At 43.2% G+C, this 25,502-nt stretch overlaps 1 protein-coding gene across 4 annotated transcripts in view; it reads left to right on the top strand.

Annotated features, from left to right (window-relative positions):
- Positions 1–24,411, top strand: part of NHSL2 (NHS like 2) — a 458,134-nt gene extending 433,723 nt beyond the window's left edge. For all 4 annotated transcript variants that reach the window (XM_077283326.1, XM_077283328.1, XM_077283325.1 and 1 more), the window contains exons 7-8: positions 22,335–22,464; positions 22,555–24,411. In XM_077283326.1, coding sequence (XP_077139441.1) covers positions 22,335–22,464; positions 22,555–22,867 — 443 coding nt within the window. In that variant the 3' untranslated portion in view covers positions 22,868–24,411. The remainder of the gene's footprint in view (positions 1–22,334; positions 22,465–22,554) is intronic.
- The last annotated feature ends 1,091 nt before the right edge of the window (positions 24,412–25,502 follow it).

Genomic DNA, 25,502 nt, shown 5'->3' with positions numbered 1-25,502 from the left:
TTCCAACGGATGAGAGATGATCTTGGTGCAATTAACTGGGACGATATCCTGAGACATAAAAATACACAAAGAAAATGGGAGACGTTTATTAGCATCCTGGATAGGACCTGTGCACAGTATATACCGTATGGGAATAAACATACTAGAAATAGGAGGAAACCAATATGGCTAAATAGAGCTGTAAGGGGTGCAATAAGTGACAAAAATAAAGCATTTAGAGAATTAAAGGAAGTAGGTAGTGATGAGGCACTAAATAAATACAGAAAATTAAATAAATTCTGTAAAAAGCAAATCAAGGCAGCAAAAATTGAGACAGAGAGACTCATTGCCAGAGAGAGTAAAAATAATCCCAAAATATTCTTTAACTACATAAATAGTAAGAAACTAAAACATGAAAGTGTTGGCCCCCTTAAAAATAGTCTGGGGGAAATGGTGGATGAGGATGAGGAAAAAGCCAATATGCTAAATGACTTTTTTTCATCAGTATTTACACAAGAAAATCCCATGGCAGACAATATGATCAGTGATAACAAAATTCCCCATTAAGTGTCACCTGCTTAACCCAGCAGGAAGTACGGCGGCGTCTAAAAATCACTAAAATTGACAAATCTCCGGGCCCGGATGGGATACACCCCCGAGTACTGCAGGAATTAAGTACAGTCATTGATAGACCATTATTTTTAATCTTTAAAGAGTCCATAATAACAGGGTCTGTACCACAGGACTGGCGTATAGCAAATGTGGTGCCAATATTCAAAAAGGGGACAAAAACTGAACTCGGAAATTATAGGCCAGTAAGCTTAACCTCTACTGTGGGTAAAATCCTGGAGGGCATTCTAAGGGATGCTATACTGGAGTATCTGAAGAGGAATAACCTCATGACCCAGTATCAACACGGGTTTACTAGGGACCGTTCATGTCAGACTAATCTGATCAGCTTCTATGAAGAGGTAAGTTCCGGACTGGACCAAGGGAACCCAGTAGATGTAGTGTATATGGACTTTTCAAAAGCTTTTGATTCTGTGCCACACAAAAGGTCGATACATAAAATGAGAATAATGGGGATAGGGGAAAATATGTGCAAGTGGATTGAGAGCTGGCTCAGGGATAGGAAACAAACGGTGGTTATTAATGGAGCACACTCGGACTGGATCGCGGTTAGCAGTGGAGTACCACATTGGTCAGTATTGGGCCCTCTTCTTTTTAACATATTTATTAATGACCTTGTAGGGGGCATTCAGAGTAGAATTTCAATATTTGCAGATTACACTAAACTCTGCAGGGTAATCAATACAGGGGAGGACAATTTTATATTACAGGATGATTTATGTAAACTAGAAGCTTGGGCTGATAAATGGCAAATGAGCTTTAATGGGGATAAATGTAAGGTCATGCACTTGGGTAGAAGTAATAAGATGTATAACTACCGTATGTGCTTAATTCTAAAACTCTGGGCAAAACCATCAATGAAAAAGACCTGGGTGTATGGGTGGATGACAAACTCACATTTAGTGGCCAGTGTCAGGCAGCTGCTACAAAGGCAAATAAAATAATGGGATGCATTAAAAGAGGCATAGATGCTCATGAGGAAAACATAATTTTATCTCTATACAAGTCACTAGTTCGACCACACTTAGAATACTGTGCACAGTTCTGGTATCCGGAGTATAAGAAAGACATAGCTGAACTGGAGCGGGTGCAGAAAAGAGCGACCAAGGTTATTAGAGGACTGAGGGGTCTGCAATACCAAGATAGGTTATTACACTTGGGGCTGTTTAGTTTGGAAAAACGAAGACTAAGGGGTGATCTTATTTGAATGTATAAATATATGAGGAGACAGTACAAAGACCTTTCTGATGATCTTTTTAATCATAGACCTGAGACAGGGACAAGGGGGCATCCTCTACGTCTGGAGGAAAGAAGGTTTAAGCATAATAACAGACGCGGATTCTTTACTGTAAGTGCAGTGAGACTATGGAACTCTCTGCCGTATGATGTAATGAGTGATTCATTAATTAAATTTAAGAGGGGACTGGATGCCTTTCTTGAAAAGTATAATGATACAGGGTATATACACTAGATTCCTTGATAAGGCGTTGATCCAGGGAACTAGTCTGACTGCCGTATGTGGAGTCGGGAAGGAATTTTTTTCCCCAGTGTGGAGCTTACTCTTTGCCACATGGGTTTTTTTTGCCTTCCTCTGGATCAACATGTTAGGGCTTGTTAGGTTAGGCTATGGGTTGAACTAGATGGACTTAAAGTGTTCCTTCAACCTTAATAACTAAAATATATATATATATATATATATATATATATATATATATATGTGTGTGTGTGTTATTGACACACATATACTGTATATATATTTCATACAGCGCTAGATAGCTGAAAAGCCGGTAATTCAGTTGCCGGCTTTTGCTAAGTCCTTACCAAACCTGAAAGGATATGAGACATGGTTACATACAGTAAACCATTTCATATACCTTATATTTTTACATATTCCTCACTAATAAGGTTAGAAGTGTCTGTGTGTAAAATTTGGGAGCTCTAGGTGTTAAAATAAAAGGTTAAATCACAGAAAAAACTGGTGTGGGCTCCCGGGCAATTTTCTCCGCTACAGTGGGAAAGCCAGTGACTGAGGGCAGATATTAATAGCCTAGAGAGGGACCATGGTTATTGGCCCCCCCTGGCTAAAAACATCTGCCCCCCAGCCACCCCAGAAAATGCACATCTGTAAGATGCGCCTATTCTGGCATTTAGCCTCTCTCTTCCCACTCCCCTGTAGCGTGGGATATGGGGGTAATAAAGGGTTAATGTCACCTTGCTAATGTAAGGTGAAATTAAGCCTGGTTAATAATGGAGAGATGTCAATAAGGCACCTATCCATTATTAATCCAATAGTAATAAAGGGTTAAAAAAAAACACACATTATGAATAAAGTATTTTAATGAAATAAATACACATGGGGTTTTAACATCTTTATTGTACTCTCAATCCAACTGATGACCTTTGTCTTCTGAAAAAAAGGGAAAATAAAAAACAATAATATCCCATACCTGTCTGCCGTACAGTCATGTCCCACGATGTAAATCCATCTGAAGGGGTTAAATAATTTTACAACCAGGAGCCTGCTAATGCAGCTGTTGCTCCTGGTTGTAAAAACTGGGGAATGAAAGGAATGCAGGGGAACGTAGCTTTGTAGAGTTGCGGTGATGCGCCCCCTGGTGGCGTAAACTCATGTGAACTCTAGCGTGGGAAAATATTCAGAAAAATTTCCACTCAAGTGTTCATATGAGTTTATGCCACCAGGGAGCGCATCACCGCAAGTCTATGAAGCTACATTCCATTCATTCCCCAGTTTTTACAGCCAGGGGCGGCTGCATTAGCAGCGCTCCTGGTTGTAAAATTATTTAACCCCTTCAGATGGATTTACATCGTGGGACATGAGTGTACGGCGGACAGGTATGGGATATTGTTGTTTTATATTTTGCCTTTTTTTCAGATTACAAGGGTCGTCAGTTGGATTGAGCGTATAATAAAGCTATTACAACAACATGTGTATTTATTTCATTAAAATACTTTATTCATAATGTGTGTGTGGCTTTTTAACCCTTTATCACTATTGGATTAATAATGGATAGGTGTCTTATTGACATATCTCCATTATTAACCAGGCTTAATGTCACCTTACATTAACAAGGTGACATTAACCCTTTATTACACCATATCTCACCGTTACTCGGGAGTGGGAAGAGAGAGGCTAAGTGCCAGAATAGGCGCAACTTACAGATGTGCCTTTTCTGGGGTGGCTGGGGGCAGATGTTTTTAGCTGGGGGGCAATAACCATGGTCCCGTTCTAGGCTATTAATATCTTCCCTCAGTCCCTAGCTTTCCCACTCTGGCAGAGAAAATTGCGCGGGAGCCCACGCCATTTTTTTCCGTGATTTAACCCTTTATTTTAACGCCTAGAGCTCCCAAATTTTGCACACACACACACTACTAACATTATTAGTGAGGAATATGTAAAAATATAAGGGATATGAAATGGTTTACTGTATGTAAACCATGTCTCATATCCTGTTGGGTTTGATAAGGAGATAGCAAAAGCCGGCAATTGAATTACCGTCTTTTCTGCTATCTAACTTTGTATTAAATAAATATATATATATATATATGTACTGTATATATGTTTTCATGAATATTTGATCCCATGGCTCCATTCTATGTCCATTTTGCAAGCCGGCGAGAAAATCGAGAAAATCTCGCTGCACGGATGCCATACGGATGCCATATGGAGGTTTACATGCGCAAAATACACAGCCTCACCTTACCTACAGATGACATATGGATCACTGTTCAGGGAACATTTCTGCGTATTTGGTCTGTAAAAAACTGACTTTTTTTATACGTTGTGTGTGACTCCAGCCTTATACTCACCTAATGCCCACTACATTGAATCCCTCGTCTCCTGTAATAAACCAAAAATAAAAAACAACAATATCCCTCACCTTTCCATTGTTTTGCCCCACGCTGTAATCCATGTCTGGGGATAAACAGTTTTCAACCTGAACAGTGCCAAGATGTGACCCTCCAAGCCGAGAATCACTGGGGAATGAGCAGTATCAGTGACTAGCGGTGATGTCATCGAGGTCACCGCCAGTCATTGAGGCTGAGTTCCAGGCAGGTGACCTCAGCATCGTGAGAAATAGTGAGTTCACCCCAAATCATGGTGAGAAATTTTGTTTTTATTTATAGCGCAGGCTGCGGCTGCACTGTCGGTATACTGTCCGTCTGATGTCTGGATACTGTCCGTGTGCTGTCCGTCTGCTGTCTGTATACTGTCTGTGTGCTGTCCATATACTGTCCATATACTGTCCTTGTGCTGTCCGTATACTGTCCTTGTGCTGTCCATATACTGTCCTTGTGCTGTCCATATACTATCCGTGTGCTATCCATATACTGTCCGTGTTCTGTCCATATACTGTCCTGCTGTCCGTGTGCTGTCCATATACTGTCCGTGTTCTTTCCATATACTATCCTTGAGCTGTCCATATACTGTCCGTGTTCTGTCCATATACTGTCCTTCTGCTGTCCGTGTGCTGTCCATATACTGTCCGTGTTCTGTCTATATACTGTCCTTGTGCTGTCCATATACTGTCCTTGTGCTGTCCATGTACTGTCGTTGTGCTGTACGTATACTGTCCTTGTGCTGTCCATATACTGTCGTTGTGCTGTCCATATACTGTCGTTGTGCTGTCCGTATACTGTCCTTGTGCTGTCCGTATACTGTCCTTGTGCTGTCCGTATACTGTCTTTGTGCTGTCCTTGTGCTGTCCGTCTACAGTCTTTGTGCTGTCCGTATACTGTCCTTGTGCTGTCCGTATACTGTCTTTGTGCTGTCCTTGTGCTGTCCATATACTGTCCTTGTGCTGTCCATATACTGTCCATGTGCTGTCCATATACTGTCCGTGTTCTGTCCATATACTGTCTTTCTGCTGTCCGTGTGCTGTCCATATACTGTCCGTGTTCTATCCATATACTGTCTTTGTGCTCTCCGTATACTGTCCTTGTGCTGTCCGTATACTGTCTTTTTGCTGTCCATATACTGTCTGTGCTGTCCGTATACTGTCCTTGTGATGTCCGTATGCTGTCCTTGTGCTGTCCGTATACTGTCCTTGTGCAGTCCATATACTGTCCTTGTGCTGTCCGTATACTGTCCTTGTGCTGTCCGTATACTGTCCTTGTGCTGTCCGTATACTGTCTTTGTGCTGTGCTTGTGCTGTCCGTATACTGTCTTTGTGCTGTTTGTATACTGTCCTTGTGCTGTCCTAATACTGTCCATATACTGTCCTTGTGCTGTCCGTATACTGTCCTTGTGCTGTCCGTATACTGTCCTTGTGCTGTCCGTATACTGTCCTTGTGCTGTCCGTATACTGTCCTTGTGCTATCCGTATACTGTCCTTGTGCTCTCCGTATACTGTCTTTGTGCTGTCCATATACTGTCCTTGTGCTGTGCGTATTCTGTCCGTGTGCTGTCCGTGTATGATCCATTTTTTTACCCTGCAGCTATTAGTCAGTTACAGGACCATTTACTGTTTCCTATGTTATAGAGTTGGAATGTTTCCGTACGGTATGTGATTTGTTTTTCTTTCACCTTAGGCTACTTTCACACTGATCCGTCGGTACGGGCCCGTCGCAATGCGTTGGGCCGATGTACCGACAGACGCTGTGAAATAACTGCAAGACATGGGCAGCGGATGCAGTTGTACAACGCATCCGCTGCCCATTCTGAAGTCCGGAGAGGAGGGGGCGGAGTTTCGGCCGCGCATGCGCGGTCGAAAATGGCGGACGCGACGCACAAAAAAAAGTTACATGGAACATTTTTTTGTGCCGACGGTCCGCCAAAACACGACGCAATGCATCGCTAATTCAAGTCTATGGAGAAAAAAAACGCATCCTGCGGGCAACTTTGCAGGATGCGTTTTTTCTCCAAAACAACGCATTGCGACGTACAGCAAGCGATGCTAGTGTGAAAGTAGCCTTACTGATTTCGGAGTGAAATTGCAGCATGCCAAATACAGCAGAGAATAAATCCGCAGATCTGCGCTGAATGACATTGGTCCGAGCACAATCTGAATTTTTATCGGATTGCACTCGTCCAATTTTTACGCTAGTGTTCGCGAATCTTTATGATTTTTTTGCCTGCAATATTATTATTAATCATTATGCAGATTATTTTATTTGCAATTAAAAATAGTATTTATGTAGAGGCTCTGCCCAAAGTGCCCCCATCAGCACTAGGGGACACACAGTGAGATTGAGGCATTTAAGCCCCCTCACTGCCCATTTAACTGCTCTTATATCAAACGAGATAAATACTGTGGCATTGCTGTACGTAGCACATCAGATCACATGATCGCAGGTTCAAGACCCCTAAGGGGACTAACAAATACAGTGAAAAGTAAAAAGAATGTGTTAAAAATATGGAAAAAAAAGTTCAAATAACTCTTTTTTTCCGCCATTATAAATTCAGTAAAAGAAATACACATATTTGGTATTGCTGCATTCGTAAATGTCCGATCTATCCAAATATAACATAAATTACCGTAGTTAATTGGTAAATGGATTAATGAGAAATAAAAATCAAAATGCCAGATTTGCAGCTTTTTGGATGCAGCAACAAGATAAAAAAATGTAATATGAGGTGATCAAAACATCATATCTACCCCAAAATGATATCAATAAAAACATCAACTCAGAGCGCGAAAAATAAGTTCTCACACAGCCCATTATCCTGAAAACGCTACGGCTCTCGGAAAATGGAGACACAAGCTACCGTATATACTCGAGTATAAGCCGAGATTTTCAGCCCAAAAAAATGGGCTGAAAGTGCCCCTCTCGGCTTATACTCAAGTCATGGAAGGCTGGGGGGTCGGCGGGGAGCGACGCCTGTCAAATACTCACCTGTCCTGGCGCTCCCGGCATGGTCCCCGCATGTTCCACGGTCTTCGGGTGCTGCAGCTTCTTCCCCTGTTCAGCGGTCACTGGTACCTCTCATTAAAGTTATGAATATGGACTCCACTCCCGTAGGGGTGGAGCCGCATATTCATTACTGTAATGAGTGGTGCCATGTTACCGCTCACTACAGGAAGAAGCTGCCGCTCCCGGAGACGTGGGACATGCAGGGACCGCGCCAGGAGCGCCGGGATTAGGTGAGTATGTCATATTCACCTTTCCGCATTCCACCACCGCCCTGTCTTCCGCATCCTCTGCAATGACTGTTCAGGTCAGAGGGTGCGATGACGTATTAGTGTGCGCGCCTCCCTCTGCCTGAACAGTCAGTGCGGAGAGACGGGACGCTGAGGGGCAGCGACGAGAGGTATATCATTTTTTTTTTTTTAGTGCAGCAGCAGCATTACATGTGGCACAATGCTATATGGAGCGTCTATGGGGCCATAAAGAACTGCATGGAGCATTATACGGGGCATCTATGGGGCCATAACTGCATGGAGCATTATATGGGGCATCTATGGGGCCATAACTGCATGGAGCATTATATGGGGCATTATATGGGACATCTATGGGGCTATAAAGAACTGCATGGAGCATTATATGGAGCATCTATGGGGACATAACTGCATGGAGCATTATATGGGACATCTATGGGGCCATAACTGCATGGAGCATTACATGGGGCATCTATAGGGCCATAACTGCATGGAGCATTATATGGGGCATAATATGGGACATCTATGGGGCCATAAAGAACTGCATGGAGCATTATATGGAGCATCTATGGGGACATAACTTCATGGAGCATTATATGGGACCATAAAGAACTGCATGGAGCATTATATGGGGCATCTATGGGGCCATAATGAACTGCATGGAGAATTACAGTATATGGAGCATTACATGGGGCCATAAAGAACTGCATGGAGCATTATATGGAGCATCTATGGGGCCATAAAGAACTGAATGGAGCATTATATGGGGCATCTTATGGGGCCATAAAGAACTGTATGGAGAATTATACGGGGCTCCTGATTCAATATGGATATTCAAAAACACTTAACCTACTGATGTCTCAATTAATTTTACTTTTATTGGTATCTATTTTTATTTTTGACATTTACCAGTAGCTGCTGCATTTTCCACCCTAGGCTTATACTCGAGTCAATAAGTTTTCCCAGTTTTTTGTTGCAAAATTAGGGGGCTCGACTTATACTCAGGTCGGCTTATACTCGAGTATATACGTATTTTGCCACAATTGGATTTTTCCTTCCCTCTTTCCAGTTCATCACATGATAAAATGGATGGTGTAGTTCACCAGTACAACTAATCCTGCAACCCCCCCCCCCCACCACCACCACCAGGATATGTCGACGGAAAAATAAGAAAGATATGGGGAAGAGAGTTAAGGGGAGGAAAAAACAACAGTGCAAATTTAAAAATCTACCCAGTCCTTAAGGGGTTAAAGAGGCCATCCAGGCTAAATTATAAAACATTTATATATGTTTCAAATATATTGGGCACACCAAGGCCCAGCTCACAAACATAGGTGGCGGGGCTGCAGAATTCTGTTAGGGCTCTTGCACACATTAGTGTGTCCAGTACGTGTGGTGACAACTTTGACATGCCCCGGAAAAACATACACACATAGACCCCATTCACATTCTGTGCACGTCAGTGTGTTTCCATGGACCGTGTGTCCATGGGCAAAACATGCTGACATGTCCGTTGTTTTAACAGCAGCACAGGATGCAAAATGTCACACGCGTGCACACTGATGACACACGAATGATATCTGTGTGTCATCAGTGAGGCACGCCCTGGCAGCTGAGAATCCGCAGTACTGTTTGCACTGTTTTCCTTCCGCCGGGTGCTGAAGACAACTCCTGTCATTGTCCCCTGCGATCAGAGCTAGCAGGGGAGAATTTTGAGATTGTATTCAACTTTTAACAGCGACAGCAGACAGCAGCTGATAAGAATATTCATCAGCTAGCACCTGCACTATAAATACATTTAAAAAATTTGGTGTCGGTTCCCCTCTATTTTTGATAACCAGCCAAGCAAAACTGACAGCTGCAGGCTGCAACTCTCAGCTGTCAGCTTCAGCAAAGCTGGTTATCAAGAATAGAGGGGTCCCCATGAAGTATTTTTTAATTAATTAAATCATAAAGAAAACCGTGGTGTACCCCCCCATTTTTGACAAAATGCTAAATGCTAAAGCAGACAGCTGAAGGCTGGTATTCTAAGGCTGGTAAGGGGCCATGAATATTTCCCCCAACCCTAAAAATAACAGCCCGCAGTCGCCCAGAAAAGGCGCATCTTCTAGATGCCCAAATTCTGGCGCTTTGCCCTGCTCTTCCCACTTGCCCTGTAGCTGGGGCAAGTTCGATTCATATTTGTTGATGTCACCTTTGTAGTCTGGTGGCATCAAACCCACGGGTTAGTAATGGAGAAGCATCTATAAGACACCTATCCATTACTAATCCTATAGTTATATTGTAAATAAACACAAAGTCAGAATAAAGAACACACTTTTCCTTTTTAATTTAAAAATAACAAACACAGTTATACTCACCTAACGCCCATTCCATTGAAGCCCTTGTCTCCTGTAATCAAACAAAAATAAAAAACAACACTATCCCTCACCTGTCAGTCATTCTGTCCCACACTGTAATCCATGTCTGGGGGATATACAGTTTTCAACCTGGACGGTGCCAAGATGCGACTGTCCAGGCTGAGAACTACTGATGAATGAACTGCTGCGAGAACTGCTGCGAGCACAGTGTCAGTGACTAGCTGTGACGTCATAGAGGTTACTGCTGGCCACTGAGGCTGCATTCCAAGCAGGGCTGAACTGTGGTGACCTCAGTACTGTGAGAAAAAGTCTCACGGTGCAGAGCTCAGCTCCGTGAACTGCAGTGAAGTCACATGTACAGTATGCCACAGGAATTGAACACACGGACACTGATATCTCCGGTACTGTTTTTTTCCAGTCCCGGAAATATCTGGACGTGTGAAAGAGCCTTTAGCAAGAATGACTTTTCAAGATTTCCTCAAATTCCAAATGTTGCTTGGTTTAAACCACTCTCAGATTCCTCCAGCTACACTGGATATAAAAAGTCTTCACACCCCTATTAATATTGCAGGTTTTGTCATGTAAGAAAATCCTAGCAAGAAGAATGATTTCAGACCTTCTTCCATCTTTGATGTCACCCATAATCTGTGCAGTTTAGTTGAAATCTTTTCAGGTGGAAAAAGAAAAAGAAATAAGGAAAATAATATGGATGCATACATTTGTATTCCCTTACACTAATACTTTAAAGTACCTATTTTAAAAACAGGAAGGTATATATCATCAGTTCACCGGAGTAAGGGTACCGTTACACAAAACGATTTACCAACGATCACGACCAGCGATACGACCTGGCCGTGATCGTTGGTAAGTCGTTGTGTGGTCGCTGGAGAGCTGTCACACAGACCGCTCTCCAGCGACCAACGATGCCGAAGTCCCCGGGTAACCAGGGTAAACATTGGGTTACTAAGCGCGGCCCTGCATTTAGTAACCCGATGTTTACTCTGGTTACTAGCGAACGCATCGCTGGATCGGTGTCACACACACCGATCCAGCGATGACAGCGGGAGATCCAGCGACGAAATAAAGTTCCAAACGATCTGCTACGACGTACAATTCTCAGCAGGGTCCCTGATCGCTGCTGCGTGTCAGACACAGCGATATCGTATGGATATCGCTGGAACGTCACGGATCGTACCGTCGTAGCGACAAAAGTGCCACTGTGAGACGGTACCCTAAGAGGACATTTATAGTGGGTGCGGTACACTGGTGGCTGAAGGCCGGTTCCTGGCTGAACATGAGCAGTGAAGATTAGATGATACCACATCCTCAAATGTCAGATTCTTTAGGTAAAGCTTGCAAATTGCCTCTTCAGAGAGGAAGAGGACTAGAACTCTAGAGCGCCACCTATTGTAAGCAGTGATCCTACAAGTCACTGCCAAGTCTTTAATGAGTCTTGCCACATGACTAAGGATAAAAGCCAAATCAGAATCTCAGTTTGCAAACACGGTGTTTCAGGGTGTCGCCCCTCATCAGTACAAAGTGTGAGATCTGATTTGGGTAGGTGAGAGGCTCTGGACTGAGGTCTAAGGGGTAATGTTTCTGCTTGTGGAGAGTGACGTACGGACTCTGGCATGCCAGTGTAAGAAGGCTCCTCTGGGAAATTAAATACGCATATTTCTTCTTCAGTTACCCCTTAGACCTCAGTCCAGAGCCGCTCACCTAGCCACATCACTGGGCACCATCTCCACAAATTGAGATTCTTATTTGGCTTTTATCCTAAGTCATGTGGCAAGACTTGTTAAAGGATCGATAGTGACTTGTCGGATCACTACTTACTACAGGTGGCGCTATAGAGGTCTAGTCCTCTGCTTCTCTAAAGAGGCATTTTGCATATTAAATTTCCCTTTTGTCATGGCGATGTATGTAGTGAAGGAAGAGGTTATTAATGGAAAGTCATCCTGGAAAGGGATGGGGATGTGTATACACCTTCAGAGAAGGTCCCACATGATGATCTGCATGATCCATGTCCAGTGAGGAAGAAATGTACTGACAGGAGGACGTATTCACTTCTGCTCTTTTTTCCAGTCCCCTGTGAGTGTGTGACAGCGTTCATTCTTTTTGGGTCAGGGTCTATCAGCACGGCACATCTAGAATTGGCAATCTTTTCTCGCTCTTCCTTACAGTATCTCTCCGGATCTGTCAGATAGCGGGGGCATCTCCTGTGTACAGCACCCCCCTGTGGTCACCCAACAATTATATATTAGATTCAGGTATAGGCTCTGATGGAAGTGATTATTCTTGGTATGATTTTTCAAACAGGGGTGTGCAGACTTTTTATATCCACGGTACCAGTCTCCTGCCTCCCTTTCCCCCTTCTCTGTTTCCCATCTTGCTTCCTACTTCCCTTTGTTAGTCTTTTTTTCTTTCTCATTTTACCCCTTCATTATTAGCCTCATCCTGTACTTGGTCTTATAGCAAAGACACTGCCCAATATTCTCTTTATAATAAGGGTGACAGTAGATTTCTTGAGAAGCAGCTTAAGGGTTAATATGATGCTATTTTCAGTCATGTTTGTGTGGGTCCACTCTGAAAGCCCTCAAGAGAGCAATCAGAATATGCTCAAAAGAATATCAATTTCTTTGTAAAAATGACTTTCTGTGCATATGTTTTGTCTTTTAGTGTCTTTTAACCCCTTCACGACAAATAACATACATTTACGTCCAGGGGCGGACACTGGCCCCTGCGCAAGAAACGTGTCTGGGCCCCCTTCCTTTTATGGCGACAAAGTGACATAGTGTATATTTATATATATATGTACAGCACAGATCAAAAGTGTGGACACACCTTCTCATTTAAAGATTTTTCTGTATTTTCATGACCATGAAAATTGTACATTCACACTGAAGGCTTCAAAACTATGAATTAACACATGTGGAATTATATACTTAACAAAAAAGTGTGAAACAACTGAAAATATGTCTTATATTCTAGGTTCTTCAAAGTAGCCACCTTTTGCTTTGATGACTGCTTTGCACACTCTTGGCATTCTCTTGATGAGCTTCAAGAGGTAGTCACCGGAAATGGTCTTCCAACAATCTTGAAGGAGATCCCAGAGATGCTTAGCACTTGTTGGCCCTTTTGCCTTCACTCTGCGGTCCAGCTCACCCCAAACCATCTCGATTGGGTTCAGGTCTGGTGACTGTGGAGGCCAGGTCATCTGGCGTAGCACCCCATCACTCTCCTTCTTGGTCAAATAACCCTTACACAGCCTGGAGGTGTGTTTGGGGTCATTGTCCTGTTGAAAAATAAATGATGGTCCAACTAAACACAAACCGGATGGAATAGCATGCCACTGCAAGATGCTGTGGTAGCCATGCTGGTTCAGTATGCCTTCAATTTTGAATAAATCCCCAACAGTGTCACCAGCAAAGCACCCCCACACCATCACAACTCCTCCTCCATGCTTCACAGTGGGAACCAGGCATGTAGAGTCCATCCGTTCACCTTTTCTGCATTGCACAAAGACACGGAGGTTGGAGCCAAAGATCTCAAATTTGGACTCATCAGACCAAAGCACAGATTTCCACAGGTCTAATGTCCATTCCTTGTGTTCTTTAGCCCAATCAAGTCTCTTCTGCTTGTTGCCTGTCCTTAGCAGTGGTTTCCTAGCAGCTATTTTACCATGAAGGCCTGCTGCACAAAGTCTCCTCTTAACAGTTCCTCACCTACTGTATCCTCACCCATCCCTTGTAGATTGTGAGCCCTCGTGGGCAGGGTCCTCTCTCCTTCTGTACCAGTTGTGACTTGTATTGTTCAAGATTATTGTACCTGTTTTTATTATGTATACCCCTCCTCACATGTAAAGCACCATGGAATAAATGGCGCTATAATAAATAATAATAATAATAACAACAGTTGTTGTAGAGATGTCTGCTGCTAGAACTCTGTGTGGCAGTGACCTGGTCTCTAATGAGGGGTGATGTTAACCTGCGATTTCTGAGGCTGGTGACTCAGATAAACTTATCCTCAGAAGCAGAGGTGACTCTTGGTCTTCCTTTCCTGGGGCGGTCCTCATGTGAGCCAGTTTCTTTGTAGCGCTTGATGGTTTTTGCAACTGCACTTGGGGACACTTTCAAGGTTTTCACAATTTTTCGTACTGACTGACCTTCTTTTCTTAAAGTAATGATGGCCACTCATTTTTCTTTACTTAGCTGCTTTTTTCTTGCCATAATACAAATTCTAACAGTCTATTCAGTAGGACTATCAGCTGTGTATCCACCAGACTTCTGCTAAACACAACTGATGGTCCCAACCCCATTTATAAGGCAAAAAATCCCACTTATTAAACCTGACAGGGCACATCTCTGAAGTGAAAACCATTTCCGGTGACTACCTCTTGAAGCTCATCAAGAGAATGCCAAGAGTGTGCAAAGCAGTCATCAAAGCAAAAGGTGGCTACTTTGAAGAACCTAGAATATAGGACATATTTTCAGTTGTTTCACAGTTTTTTGTTAAGTATATAATTCCACATGTGTTAATTCATAGTTTTAATGCCTTCAGTGTGAATTTACAATTTTCATAGTGATGAAAATACAGAAAAATCTTTAAATGAGAAGGTGTGTCCAAACTTTTGGTCTGTACTGTATGCCTGAAAAGCAAGTATTTGGAGACCACAGATATACCGGGCATCTGACAGAGATAACAGACTGTTTCAATATGTGGCCTGGAGTTTTTAAAAAATGTTTTACCCCAAAATACTGTATAGACCAAGGATTTAAGACAGACAAAAAAGTGGAATGTATGCCTGAAAAGCAAGTATTATAGGCCAGTAAGCTTAACCTCTACTGTGGGTAAAATCCTGGAGGGCATTCTAAGGGATGCTATACTGGAGTATCTGAAGAGGAATAACCTCATGACCCAGTATCAGCACGGGTTTACTAGGGACCGATCATGTCAGACTAATTTGATCAGCTTCTATGAAGAGGTAAGTTCCGGACTGGACCAAGGGAACCCAGTAGATGTAGTGTATATGGACTTTTCAAAAGCTTTTGATATGGTGCCACACAAAAGGTTGATACATAAAATGAGAATAATGGGGATAGGCGAAAATATGTGCAAGTGGGTTGAGAGCTGGCTCAGGGATAGGAAACAAAGGGTGGTTAGTAATGGAGCACACTCGGACTGGGTCGCGGTTAGTAGTGGGGTACCACAGGGGTCAGTATTGGGCCCTCTTCTTTTTAACATATTTATTAATGACCTTGTAGGGGGCATTCAGAGTAGAATTTCAATATTTTCAGATGACACTAAACTCTGCAGGGTAATCAATACAGAGGAGGACAATTTTATATTACAGGATGATTTATGTAAACTAGAAGCTTGGGCTGATAAATGGCAAATGAGCTTTAATGGGGATAAATGTAAGGTCATGCACTTGGGTAGAAGTAATAAGATGTATAACTATGTGCTTAATTCTAAAACTCTGGGCAAAACCGTTAATGAAAAAGACCTGGGTGTATGGGTGGATGACAAACTCATATTCAGTGGCCAGTGTCAGGCAGCTGCTACAAAGGCAAATAAAATAATGGGATGCATTAAAAGAGGCATAGATGCTCATGAGGAGAACATAATTTTACCTCTATACAAGTCACTAGTTCGACCACACTTAGAATACTGTGCACAGTTCTTGTCTCCGGTGTATAAGAAAGACATAGCTGAACTAGAGCGGGTGTAGAGAAGAGCGACCAAGTTTATTAGAGGACTGGGGGGTCTGCAATACCAAGATAGGTTATTACACTTGGGGCTATTTAGTTTGGAAAATCGAAGGCTAAGGGTGATCTTATGTTAATGTATAAATATATGAGGGGACAGTACAAAGACCTTTCTGATGATCTTTTTAATCATAGACCGGTGACAGGGACAAGGGGGCATCCTCTACGTCTGGAGGAAAAAAGGTTTAAGCATAATAACAGACGCGGATTCTTTACTGTAAGAGCAGTGAGACTATGGAACTCTCTGCCGTATGATGTTGTAATGAGTGATTCATTACTTAAATTTAAGAGGGGACTGGATACCTTTCTGGAAAAGTATAATGTTACAGGGTATATATATTAGATTCCTTGATAAGGCGTTGATCCAGGGAACTAGTCTGATTGCCCTATGTGGGGTCGGGAAGGAATTTTTTTCCCCATGGTGGAGCTTACTCTTACCACATGGGTTTTTTTTGCCTTCCCCTGGATCAACATGTTAGGGCATGTTAGGCTATGGGTTGAACTAGATGGACTTAAAGTCTTCCTTCAACCTTAATAACTATGTAACTATGTAACTATGTAATTTGTACAACACAGATAGACCAGGTTTCGGACAGAGATAACAGACTGTTGTAATATGTGTCCTGGAGTTTTTTTAAAAATGTTTTACCCCAAAATATTGTATGGACCAAGGGTAGCAGACAGACAAAAAAGTGGAATGTATGCCTGAAAAGCAAGTATTTGGAGACCACAAATATACCGGGCGTCTGACAGAGATAACAGACTGTTTCAATATGTGGCCTGGAGTTTTAAAAATTTTTTTTTACCCTAAAATACTATATAGACCTAAGGTAGCAGACAGACAAAAAAGTGCAGTATATGTTAGGGTTTGGCGGAACGCACTAAATATATATTTATAGAGAAATAGGTGCGTTCACAACCCGGGGCAGGAGTAAAACCCGCTGCTAGTAACTGATGGTACTATATGGCAGTATAAGTGAACTCTGTTACTTCACTGAGTCACTTAAGACAAGAGAACGCTGTGCCCTGTTAACCTCACAGAGGAACACAGCTACCAAATAGAGCGAACAGTGGTCATGCAGTCAGAATAGCACACGCAAAACTCCTCACCGGAGGTGCCGGTATTCTAGGGGCTTATTTCATCTGAACCCTGAAACCACATACAAATGACCACACTGGCGTTGAACACTTAACTTAGTTGATACTAGCACATGGCCATGCGGCCATGCGAACCTTTTATAGCTGCAGCAACTTCAGGACCTTCCTAGAGGACCAATGGGAGCTGCTGCAGTACCTGAGCATGTGACCCCCGACCTACAATGAGAGGTCTTACCCTGGGCATGCTCAGAAGGGGAAAAGCAGGACTTAGTCCTAGAGACGTCTGCTCGTCACTGACCAGTACTGGCTACAATGGCTGAGCCTGGAAAGGCAACAGTAACCATCTGCACCGTATCAGGCTGAGCCAGACACTGGGACCGACGTCTCCACGGAGCAGGCTCCACTGCAGCTGAAGAAGAATGGGAGACCGCAGTGGAGATGGTTTGAGATTCCCCCTATGCAGAGGCAGGAACTCGACCCCTAAGAATGTATGCCTGAAAAGCAAGTATTTGTACAGCACAGATAGACCAGATGTTGGACGGAGATAACAGACTGTTTCAATATGTGGCCTGGAGTTTTTTTTTAAAAAAGATTTACCCCAAAATACGGTATAGACCTAAGGTAGCAGACAGACAAAAAAGTGGAATGTATGCGTGAAAAGCAAGTATTTGTACAGCACAGATAGGCCAGGCTTTGGACGGAGATAACAGACTGTTGTAATATGTGGACTGTAGTTTTTTTAATTTTTTTTTACTCAAAATACTGTATAGACCAAGGGTAGCAGACAGACAAAAATGTGGAATGTATGCCTGAAAAGCAAGTATTTGTAGACCACGGATAGACCAGGCGTCTGACTGAGATATCAGACTGTTTCAGTATGTGGCCTGGAGGTTTTTTTTTTTTTTTACCCCAAAATACTGTATAGACCTAGGGTAGCAGACAGACAAAAAAGTGGAATATATGCCTGAAAAGCAAGTATTTGTAGACCACGGATAGACCAGGCGTCTGACTGAGATATCAGACTGTTTCAGTAAGTGGCCTGGAGGTTTTTTTTTTTTTACCCCAAAATACTGTATAGACCTAGGGTAGCAGACAGACAAAAAAGTGGAATGTATGCATGAAAAGCAAGTATTTGTACAGCACAGAAAGACCAGGCGTTGGACGGACATAACATACTGCTCAAAATGTGGCCTTGATTTTTTTTGGCCCACCAAAATTGTGTCAATAAGTAGGCTATAACACTAAAAAAATATATTGGAGTACTAAAATTGTAAAATATTAGCACAATGATATGTACTTAAAAATAACAGTGATAAATATAAGAACTGTAGCTAAATATTTTTGTATTTTTGGACCAGCTAAAGATTTTTGGGTCAGCAAAATGGTGTCCTAAAATGTTGTAATACACTCCAAAAAATAGTATAGTACCAAAAAAAGGCCAGATCTTTCTGCGCACTCGCATCTGATGAAAAAAAAAAAAATTGTTTTAAATTGTTAGACTTTCACGATCTTGTATTGAAATTACCTGGCTGTAGTCTGCAGTGTGACCAAGCAAATAAATGTAGAAAAAAGGGGACTATGGATTGCTTTGTAACAAAATGAGCAGGTATAAGCTGCAAAAAAAAAAAAAACTAGCCACGGATACCTGCAGCTATGTATATATAAAATACACAGCAGTAGACAGGAATGGAGCCTTTTGATGTATGCAGTGAGAGCTATGTACGCACATACAGTGCCTGCAGGCCTTGCACTGATGTGGATATGTGCACATAGACTCCTCTGCCTTCCTAGCGCTGCAATCTCTGGAGCCCTGAATGAGCCCTATACAGTAAAGTACTGTTGGTTTATCAGGATTTGTGGATTGAACACTAGTAGACCCACACTAACTAATAATTGTAAGAATCTGACCCTATCTCAGCAGCAGCTCTCCCTACACTAGCTGAGTCCGGAGCAGAATGCAGCAAGCAGGGCGGCGCCAGGTCTCTTATAGACCTGATGACACTGTGCGGCCAGCCAATCACTGTAATACCACAACAAAGATGGCTGTGGTATTACAGTGTGTCACGATAATGCCCAAAAATGTCCTATTGTGAGTTTAGTTTCAGAAGGACATGGCTTTCTACACACACACGCAGCTTCAACCCCCCTTTCTCCCCCTCCTCTGCATTCCTCCACCCAAAGGCAAAGCCTAGAGCAGGACACTGAGTAACTTGAAACTAGTGTGTGAGCAGGGTGTGGCTTTAAACTGCAGGTGACCCATCCTGTAAAGCCAATCGTGGTCCCTCCCCTCTCACTTGGGAATGCCTTTGTCTGAGACTTTGGAAGAACATAAATAACTATCAGATCAGTGCATATCATTACTCAGCCCCTTAGTGATGTAACAAGCCCAGAAGTATAAGTTCCTGCACATAGCCCAGCTTTCATTCTTGCCTGGGACCTTAATGCACGAAGACCCTTGGTCATGCATTGTGATGTCTGGATCCTCAACCAGCATGGTTAGCCAGCAATGACTTAAGCAAAATGTGAGTGTAATCTTCTATTTTAATCCTTATTTTATAATCTGTAATGTACATATGATCGTCTCCTTTCTAATATCTTTTTATACTTTGTGAACACTGCCTAACTTTTCATGGAGTAAAATATTTTAATTGCTAGCTTGTCACTTCTGCTCTATATGACAGTGCGTCCTCTGAAGTGAATTGCGTTACTGATTTTGGTTGGCTCCGGACCAGTAAATTGGAGCTGGTGGCAGCATAGTTTGTTCTGTGCAATTGGGAATGTTTGTAGCGACGGCGGCATTGATAATTATTGTTCCTGCCTGAGTGGGAGTACTTATATTGCCCTCGCTGCAGTGTGCCCAATAGCCAGTACACAGCAGGCAGCCTTTCTGGCGACTAATTACCCTAGGTGCAGTACTTAGTCTGACCTGAGAGTAAGGGAGTGCCAGAGAGCTGCAAGATCCAAATCGGAACTGGGAAGTAGGATATACAGGTCCTTCTCAAAAAATTAGCATATAGTGTTAAATTTCATTATTTACCATAATGTAATGATTACAATTAAACTTTCATATATTATAGATTCATTATCCACCAACTGAAATTTGTCAGGTCTTTTATTGTTTTAATACTGATGATTTTGGCATACAACTCCTGATAACCCAAAAAACCTGTCTCAATAAATTAGCATATCAAGAAAAGGTTCTCTAAATGACCTATTACCCTAATCTTCTGAATCAACTAATTAACTCTAAACACATGCAAAAGATACCTGAGGCTTTTAAAAACTCCCTGCCTGGTTCATTACTCAAAACCCCCATCATGGGTAAGACTAGCGACCTGACAGATGTCAAGAAGGCCATCATTGACACCCTCAAGCAAGAGGGTAAGACCCAGAAAGAAATTTCTCAACAAATAGGCTGTTCCCAGAGTGCTGTATCAAGGCACCTCAATGGTAAGTCTGTTGGAAGGAAACAATGTGGCAGAAAACGCTGTACAACGAGAAGAGGTGACCGGACCCTGAGGAAGATTGTGGAGAAGGACCGATTCTAGACCTTGGGGAACCTGAGGAAGCAGTGGACTGAGTCTGGTGTGGAAAGGCGTGTGCAGGAAATGGGCTACAGGTGCCGCATTCCCCAGGTAAAGCCACTTTTGAACCATAAACAGCGGCAGAAGCGCCTGACCTGGGCTACAGAGAAGCAGCACTGGACTGTTGCTAAGTGGTCCCAAGTACTTTTTTCTGATGAAAGCAAATTTTGCATGTCATTCGGAAATCAAGGTGCCAGAGTCTGGAGGAAGACTGGGGAGAAGGAAATGCCAAAATGCCTGAAGTTCAGTGTCAAGTACCCACAGTCAGTGATGGTGTGGGGTGCCATGTCAGCTGCTGGTGTTGGTCCACTGTGTTTCATCAAGGGCAGGGTCAATGCAGCTAACTATCAGGAGATTTTGGAGCACTTCATGCTTCCATCGGCTGAAATGCTTTATGGAGATGAAGATTTCATTTTTCAGCACGACCTGGCACCTGCTCACAGTGCCAAAACCACTGGTAAATGGTTTACTGACCATGGTATTACTGTGCTCAATTGGCCAGCCAACTCTCCTGACCTGAACCCCATAGAGAATCTGTGGGATATTGTGAAGAGAAAGTTGAGAGACGCAAGACCCAACACTCTGGATGAGCTTAAGGCCGCTATTGAAGCATCCTGGGCCTCCATAACATCTCAGCAGTGTCACAGGCTGATTGCCTCCATGCCACGCCGCATTGAAGCAGTCATTTCTGCCAAAGGATTCCCGACAAAGTATTGAGTGCATAACTGAACATTATTATTTGATGGTTTTTTTGTTTGTTATTAAAAAACACTTTTATTTGATTGGACGGGTGAAATATGCTAATTTATTGAGACAGGTTTTTTGGGTTATCAGGAGTTGTAGGCCAAAATCATCAGTATTAAAACAATAAAAGACCTGACAAATTTCAGTTGGTGGATAATGAATCTATAATATATGAAAGTTTAATTGTAATCATTACATTATGGTAAATAATGAAATTTAACACTATATGCTAATTTTTTGAGAAGGACCTGTAGATATATCCCCTTCAGAAGGAACCAGGGGCAACCAAACAACCCCGGTTCGTGACAAATTGGTGTGAGCATTGGGGACGATAAAGATATCCTCCCCGGGATCCCTGACATACTGCTGGGATCCGTGACATAGTGTTGGCAGCACGGTGTGAACCATGACACAGTGCATGGCTGACAATCCCTGCATGCTGATTGGCGCTCTAAAAAGTGCCAAAATTTAAAGGCGGAGACCCAAGCTCCCGCCAAATAATCCCAGAAATGCTCGGTGCCCTCCAAGTACACCAAGCGTAGTGATAATCGGGTGAGTACTGAGTAGTGGCGAGCATGCTCGCTCATCGCTACTAGGCACCAGATTCTCTGTGTAGCCAGCTGGAGGAGCATGGCGGCTCTGCACCAGATTCTCCGTGTAGCTAGGTGGAGGAGCATGATGGCTCACTGCTCGGCTCTGCACCAGATTCTCTGCGTAGCCAGGTGGAGGAGCATGGCAGTTCACCGCTCAGCTCCGCACCAGATTCTACGTGTAGCCAGCTGGAACTCACCATGCATCTCTGCACCAGATTCTTTGCATAGCCAGGTGGAGGAGCATGGCGGCTCGACACCAGTTTCTCAGTGTAGCCAGGTGGAGGAGCATGGCGGCTCACCACGAGGCTCTGCACCAGATTCTCCGTGTAGCCAGCTGGAGGAGCATGGTGGCTTACCGCGTGGCTCCACACCAGAGTTCCCCCGCACTTTATACGGTTTATAATGTTGGGTTCTGCTGCACTTTGCCGATTATAATACGTAATTTCACTGTGTATTATAGGTAATCACCTAGAAATGCAAGAAGGAAACAAATGTGTCTCCAGTAAGACGGCAGACTCCATCATTGAGGATGACGACGAGGTGTTTGTGAGCTCCAGGACCACCGAGGATTTATTCACAGTCATCCACCGGTATGAGATCCAGTCCTGCCGTCACAATCTGTCCCAGTCACTCCTGTATACCGATCATGTAAACTTTGCTTCTTTTCTTTCTTTTCTCAGATCAAAGAGGAAGTTACTGGGTTGGAAAGACTCCGGAGATGCATTTGGGAGCAGACAAAGCTCAGTGTCACCAGTGAAAAATTCATCAAGCTCCAACACTGACTCTGCGTATGGCACCTTGAGCTTGTGTCGGACTTCCAGCAAAAATGAAGACTTTAAGGCTCTTCTCCAAAGGAAAGGCAGCAAAAGCAGCTTGGGTAGCCGGCCATCAGCTGCAGAGCTGCTGAAAACCACAAACCCTTTGGCCAGAAGGGTGATGAATGAATTTGCCCCAGAAATAGAGAAAAGTGGCAACACAAAAACCTTGCCTTGATAACTTTCTCAAAGTCCTGAAGAAGCTGCAGCTTGTTCTTGGATAAGAGACTTTGTGCCAAAGCTGGGATGTACTTACCATGTGTGGACCCCAGCCCCGCACCATGCATGAACTCAGTGCGGAGGCCACTTTCAGTGGAGGATAGCTGATTACACAGGATTACACAGAATCCAGATCCTTCTGAACTTAGCTTGCCGGCTCTAAATACTAAGGCCAGACCGTGGTTTGTATTCCCTCTTGTGATACTCCGCCACTTGTTATAAGAGATGTGGCAGTGACATTTCTCTGGAGTTGTACAGGAATCAGCGCATGGAATCCAGATATTATTTTACAATTACTATTCGCTTTGCATTTTGTAGTATTTTATTTTCTATGTATTTCTCCCCATCAAGGCGGGAGATTGTGAACAAACATTACGCTACAACAGCCTTCTGTTTTATGGAAAATGTTCAAGTAGTGGAACATGACAGACTGAAAGAGCAGAAGGCCATCTACCCTAAATATCAGCAGTTTACTATGAATCTAGTCCCATCGACTTAAAGAGGAACCATCATGTTCAATTTCATCTCATAAATCAATAATACAATGTGAAAGCAAGCAACTTCGTACTACAACTTCTGAGAAAACTCTGCCTCTTTCACCTCTAGGACTGATGTTTCACGCTCCATTCATGGGTACAATCTGTATTCAGTGAGCACAGATTTCCCAGGAGTTGACAGTTGGTGCTTGTAAAGTTCTATGGAGAAAGGAGGAAAGAGCTGAGAGAAGCTGGAGGCAGATACAGACATTTCACCACAGACACAGTTCTCCATAGAAACTTCTGAGCACCAACTGTCATATCCAATCACAGCAATGGGACAATCTTTAGTCACTGAAGACAGATTGACAATTTTGAGAATGTAAGATCAGTATAGGAGGAGAAGAAGCCGATTTCTCGGATAAGATATATCACAAAGTTTCTTATTTTCACTGTTGACTTATGAAACATATTCAACATTCCCCTAAAAATGACCTAATGGAAACGTTCTGTAGCCGTCATGGGACGCCGTCCCCTCCGCATACTGTATGCCTCTATGAATGTAACCATTACTCGCTCTAATATGCATTTTAGTAGTGGTGGTCCGTCACATGCCGGCTTGTTACACTTCTCATGGCTCAGTCTAGATTTAGTGGCCTTTAATCTATATACATTGAAGGAAATCAATGTGGGCGATATTGGACAGCCTTTCTCCGACGCCCATGGAAGTCTTCAGTGTTGGAGCTCGTATGGCGGTGCCGATAGCGTTCAGGACATGTAGATACTGGGAGCGCCCCCTCTGATATTGTCATGTATTACAACTTCTTATATCTTCTTACCTTTCCCCTACACAGGAGCCACAACATCGGCCATTGCCAGGGCAGCGATGTGAATATAATATCATCTGTGAATTGACAATCATAAGTGTGAGATAAAGTGCTGGTGATATCATGATCATGGCGGGCATGTATATACTGTACGGCGTGTATTGTATGGATATGGACTATAAAGGATGACATTATAAGAACATGACATGTGCGGGTCATCATTCTCCTGACACCTCAGACAAGGTGGCTGCATTGTAATATGGTGGGCTTTCATCTTCTACATCAGTCCCTTAGGGACCTACTAATTATGGATCTGTACTGTTCTCATGGCTGGGAAAAGATACCAATATACACTCACTGGCCACTTTATTAGGTACACCTGTCCAACTTCTTGTTAACACTTAATTTCTAATCAGCCAATCACATGGCGGCAACTCAGTGCTTTTAGGCATGTAGACATGGTCAAGACAATCTCCTGCAGTTCAAACTGAGCATCAGTATGGGGAAGAAAGGTGATTTGAGTGCCTTTGAACGTGGCATGGTTGTTGGTGCCAGAAGGGCTGGTCTGAGTATTTCAGAAACTGCTGATCTACTGGGATTTTCACGCACAACCATCTCTAGGGTTTACAGAGAATGGTCCGAAAAAGAAAAAAAATCCAGTGAGCGGCAGTTCTGTGGGCGGAAATGCCTTGTTGATGCCAGAGGTCAGAGGAGAATGGGCAGACTGGTTCGAGCTGATAGAAAGGCAACAGTGACTCAAATCGCCACCCGTTACAACCAAGGTAGGCCTAAGAGCATCTCTGAACGCACAGTGCGTCGAACTTTGAGGCAGATGGGCTACAGCAGCAGAAGACCACACCGGGTACCACTCCTTTCAGCTAAGAACAGGAAACTGAGGCTACAATTTGTACAAGCTCATCGAAATTGGACAGTAGAAGATTGGAAAAACGTTGCTTGGTCTGATGAGTCTCGATTTCTGCTGCGACATTCGGATGGTAGGGTCAGAATTTGGCGTAAACAACATGAAAGCATGGATCCATCCTGCCTTGTATGGAGCATCTTTGGGATGTGCAGCCGACAAATCTGCGGCAACTGTGTGATGCCATCATGTCAATATGGACCAAAATCTCTGAGGAATGCTTCCAGCACCTTGTTGAATCTATGCCACGAAGAATTGAGGCAGTTCTGAAGGCAAAAGGGGGTCCAACCCGTTACTAGCATGGTGTACCTAATAAAGTGGCCGGTGAGTGTATGTACTAAATGGAAGCTATGGCAGATAAATATCCATCAT

This window comes from Ranitomeya variabilis, chromosome 2 (genome assembly GCF_051348905.1).
Source record: "Ranitomeya variabilis isolate aRanVar5 chromosome 2, aRanVar5.hap1, whole genome shotgun sequence".
NCBI classification, from domain to species: Eukaryota; Metazoa; Chordata; class Amphibia; order Anura; family Dendrobatidae; genus Ranitomeya; species Ranitomeya variabilis.
This window is presented reverse-complemented; position numbering and strand designations above follow the sequence as displayed.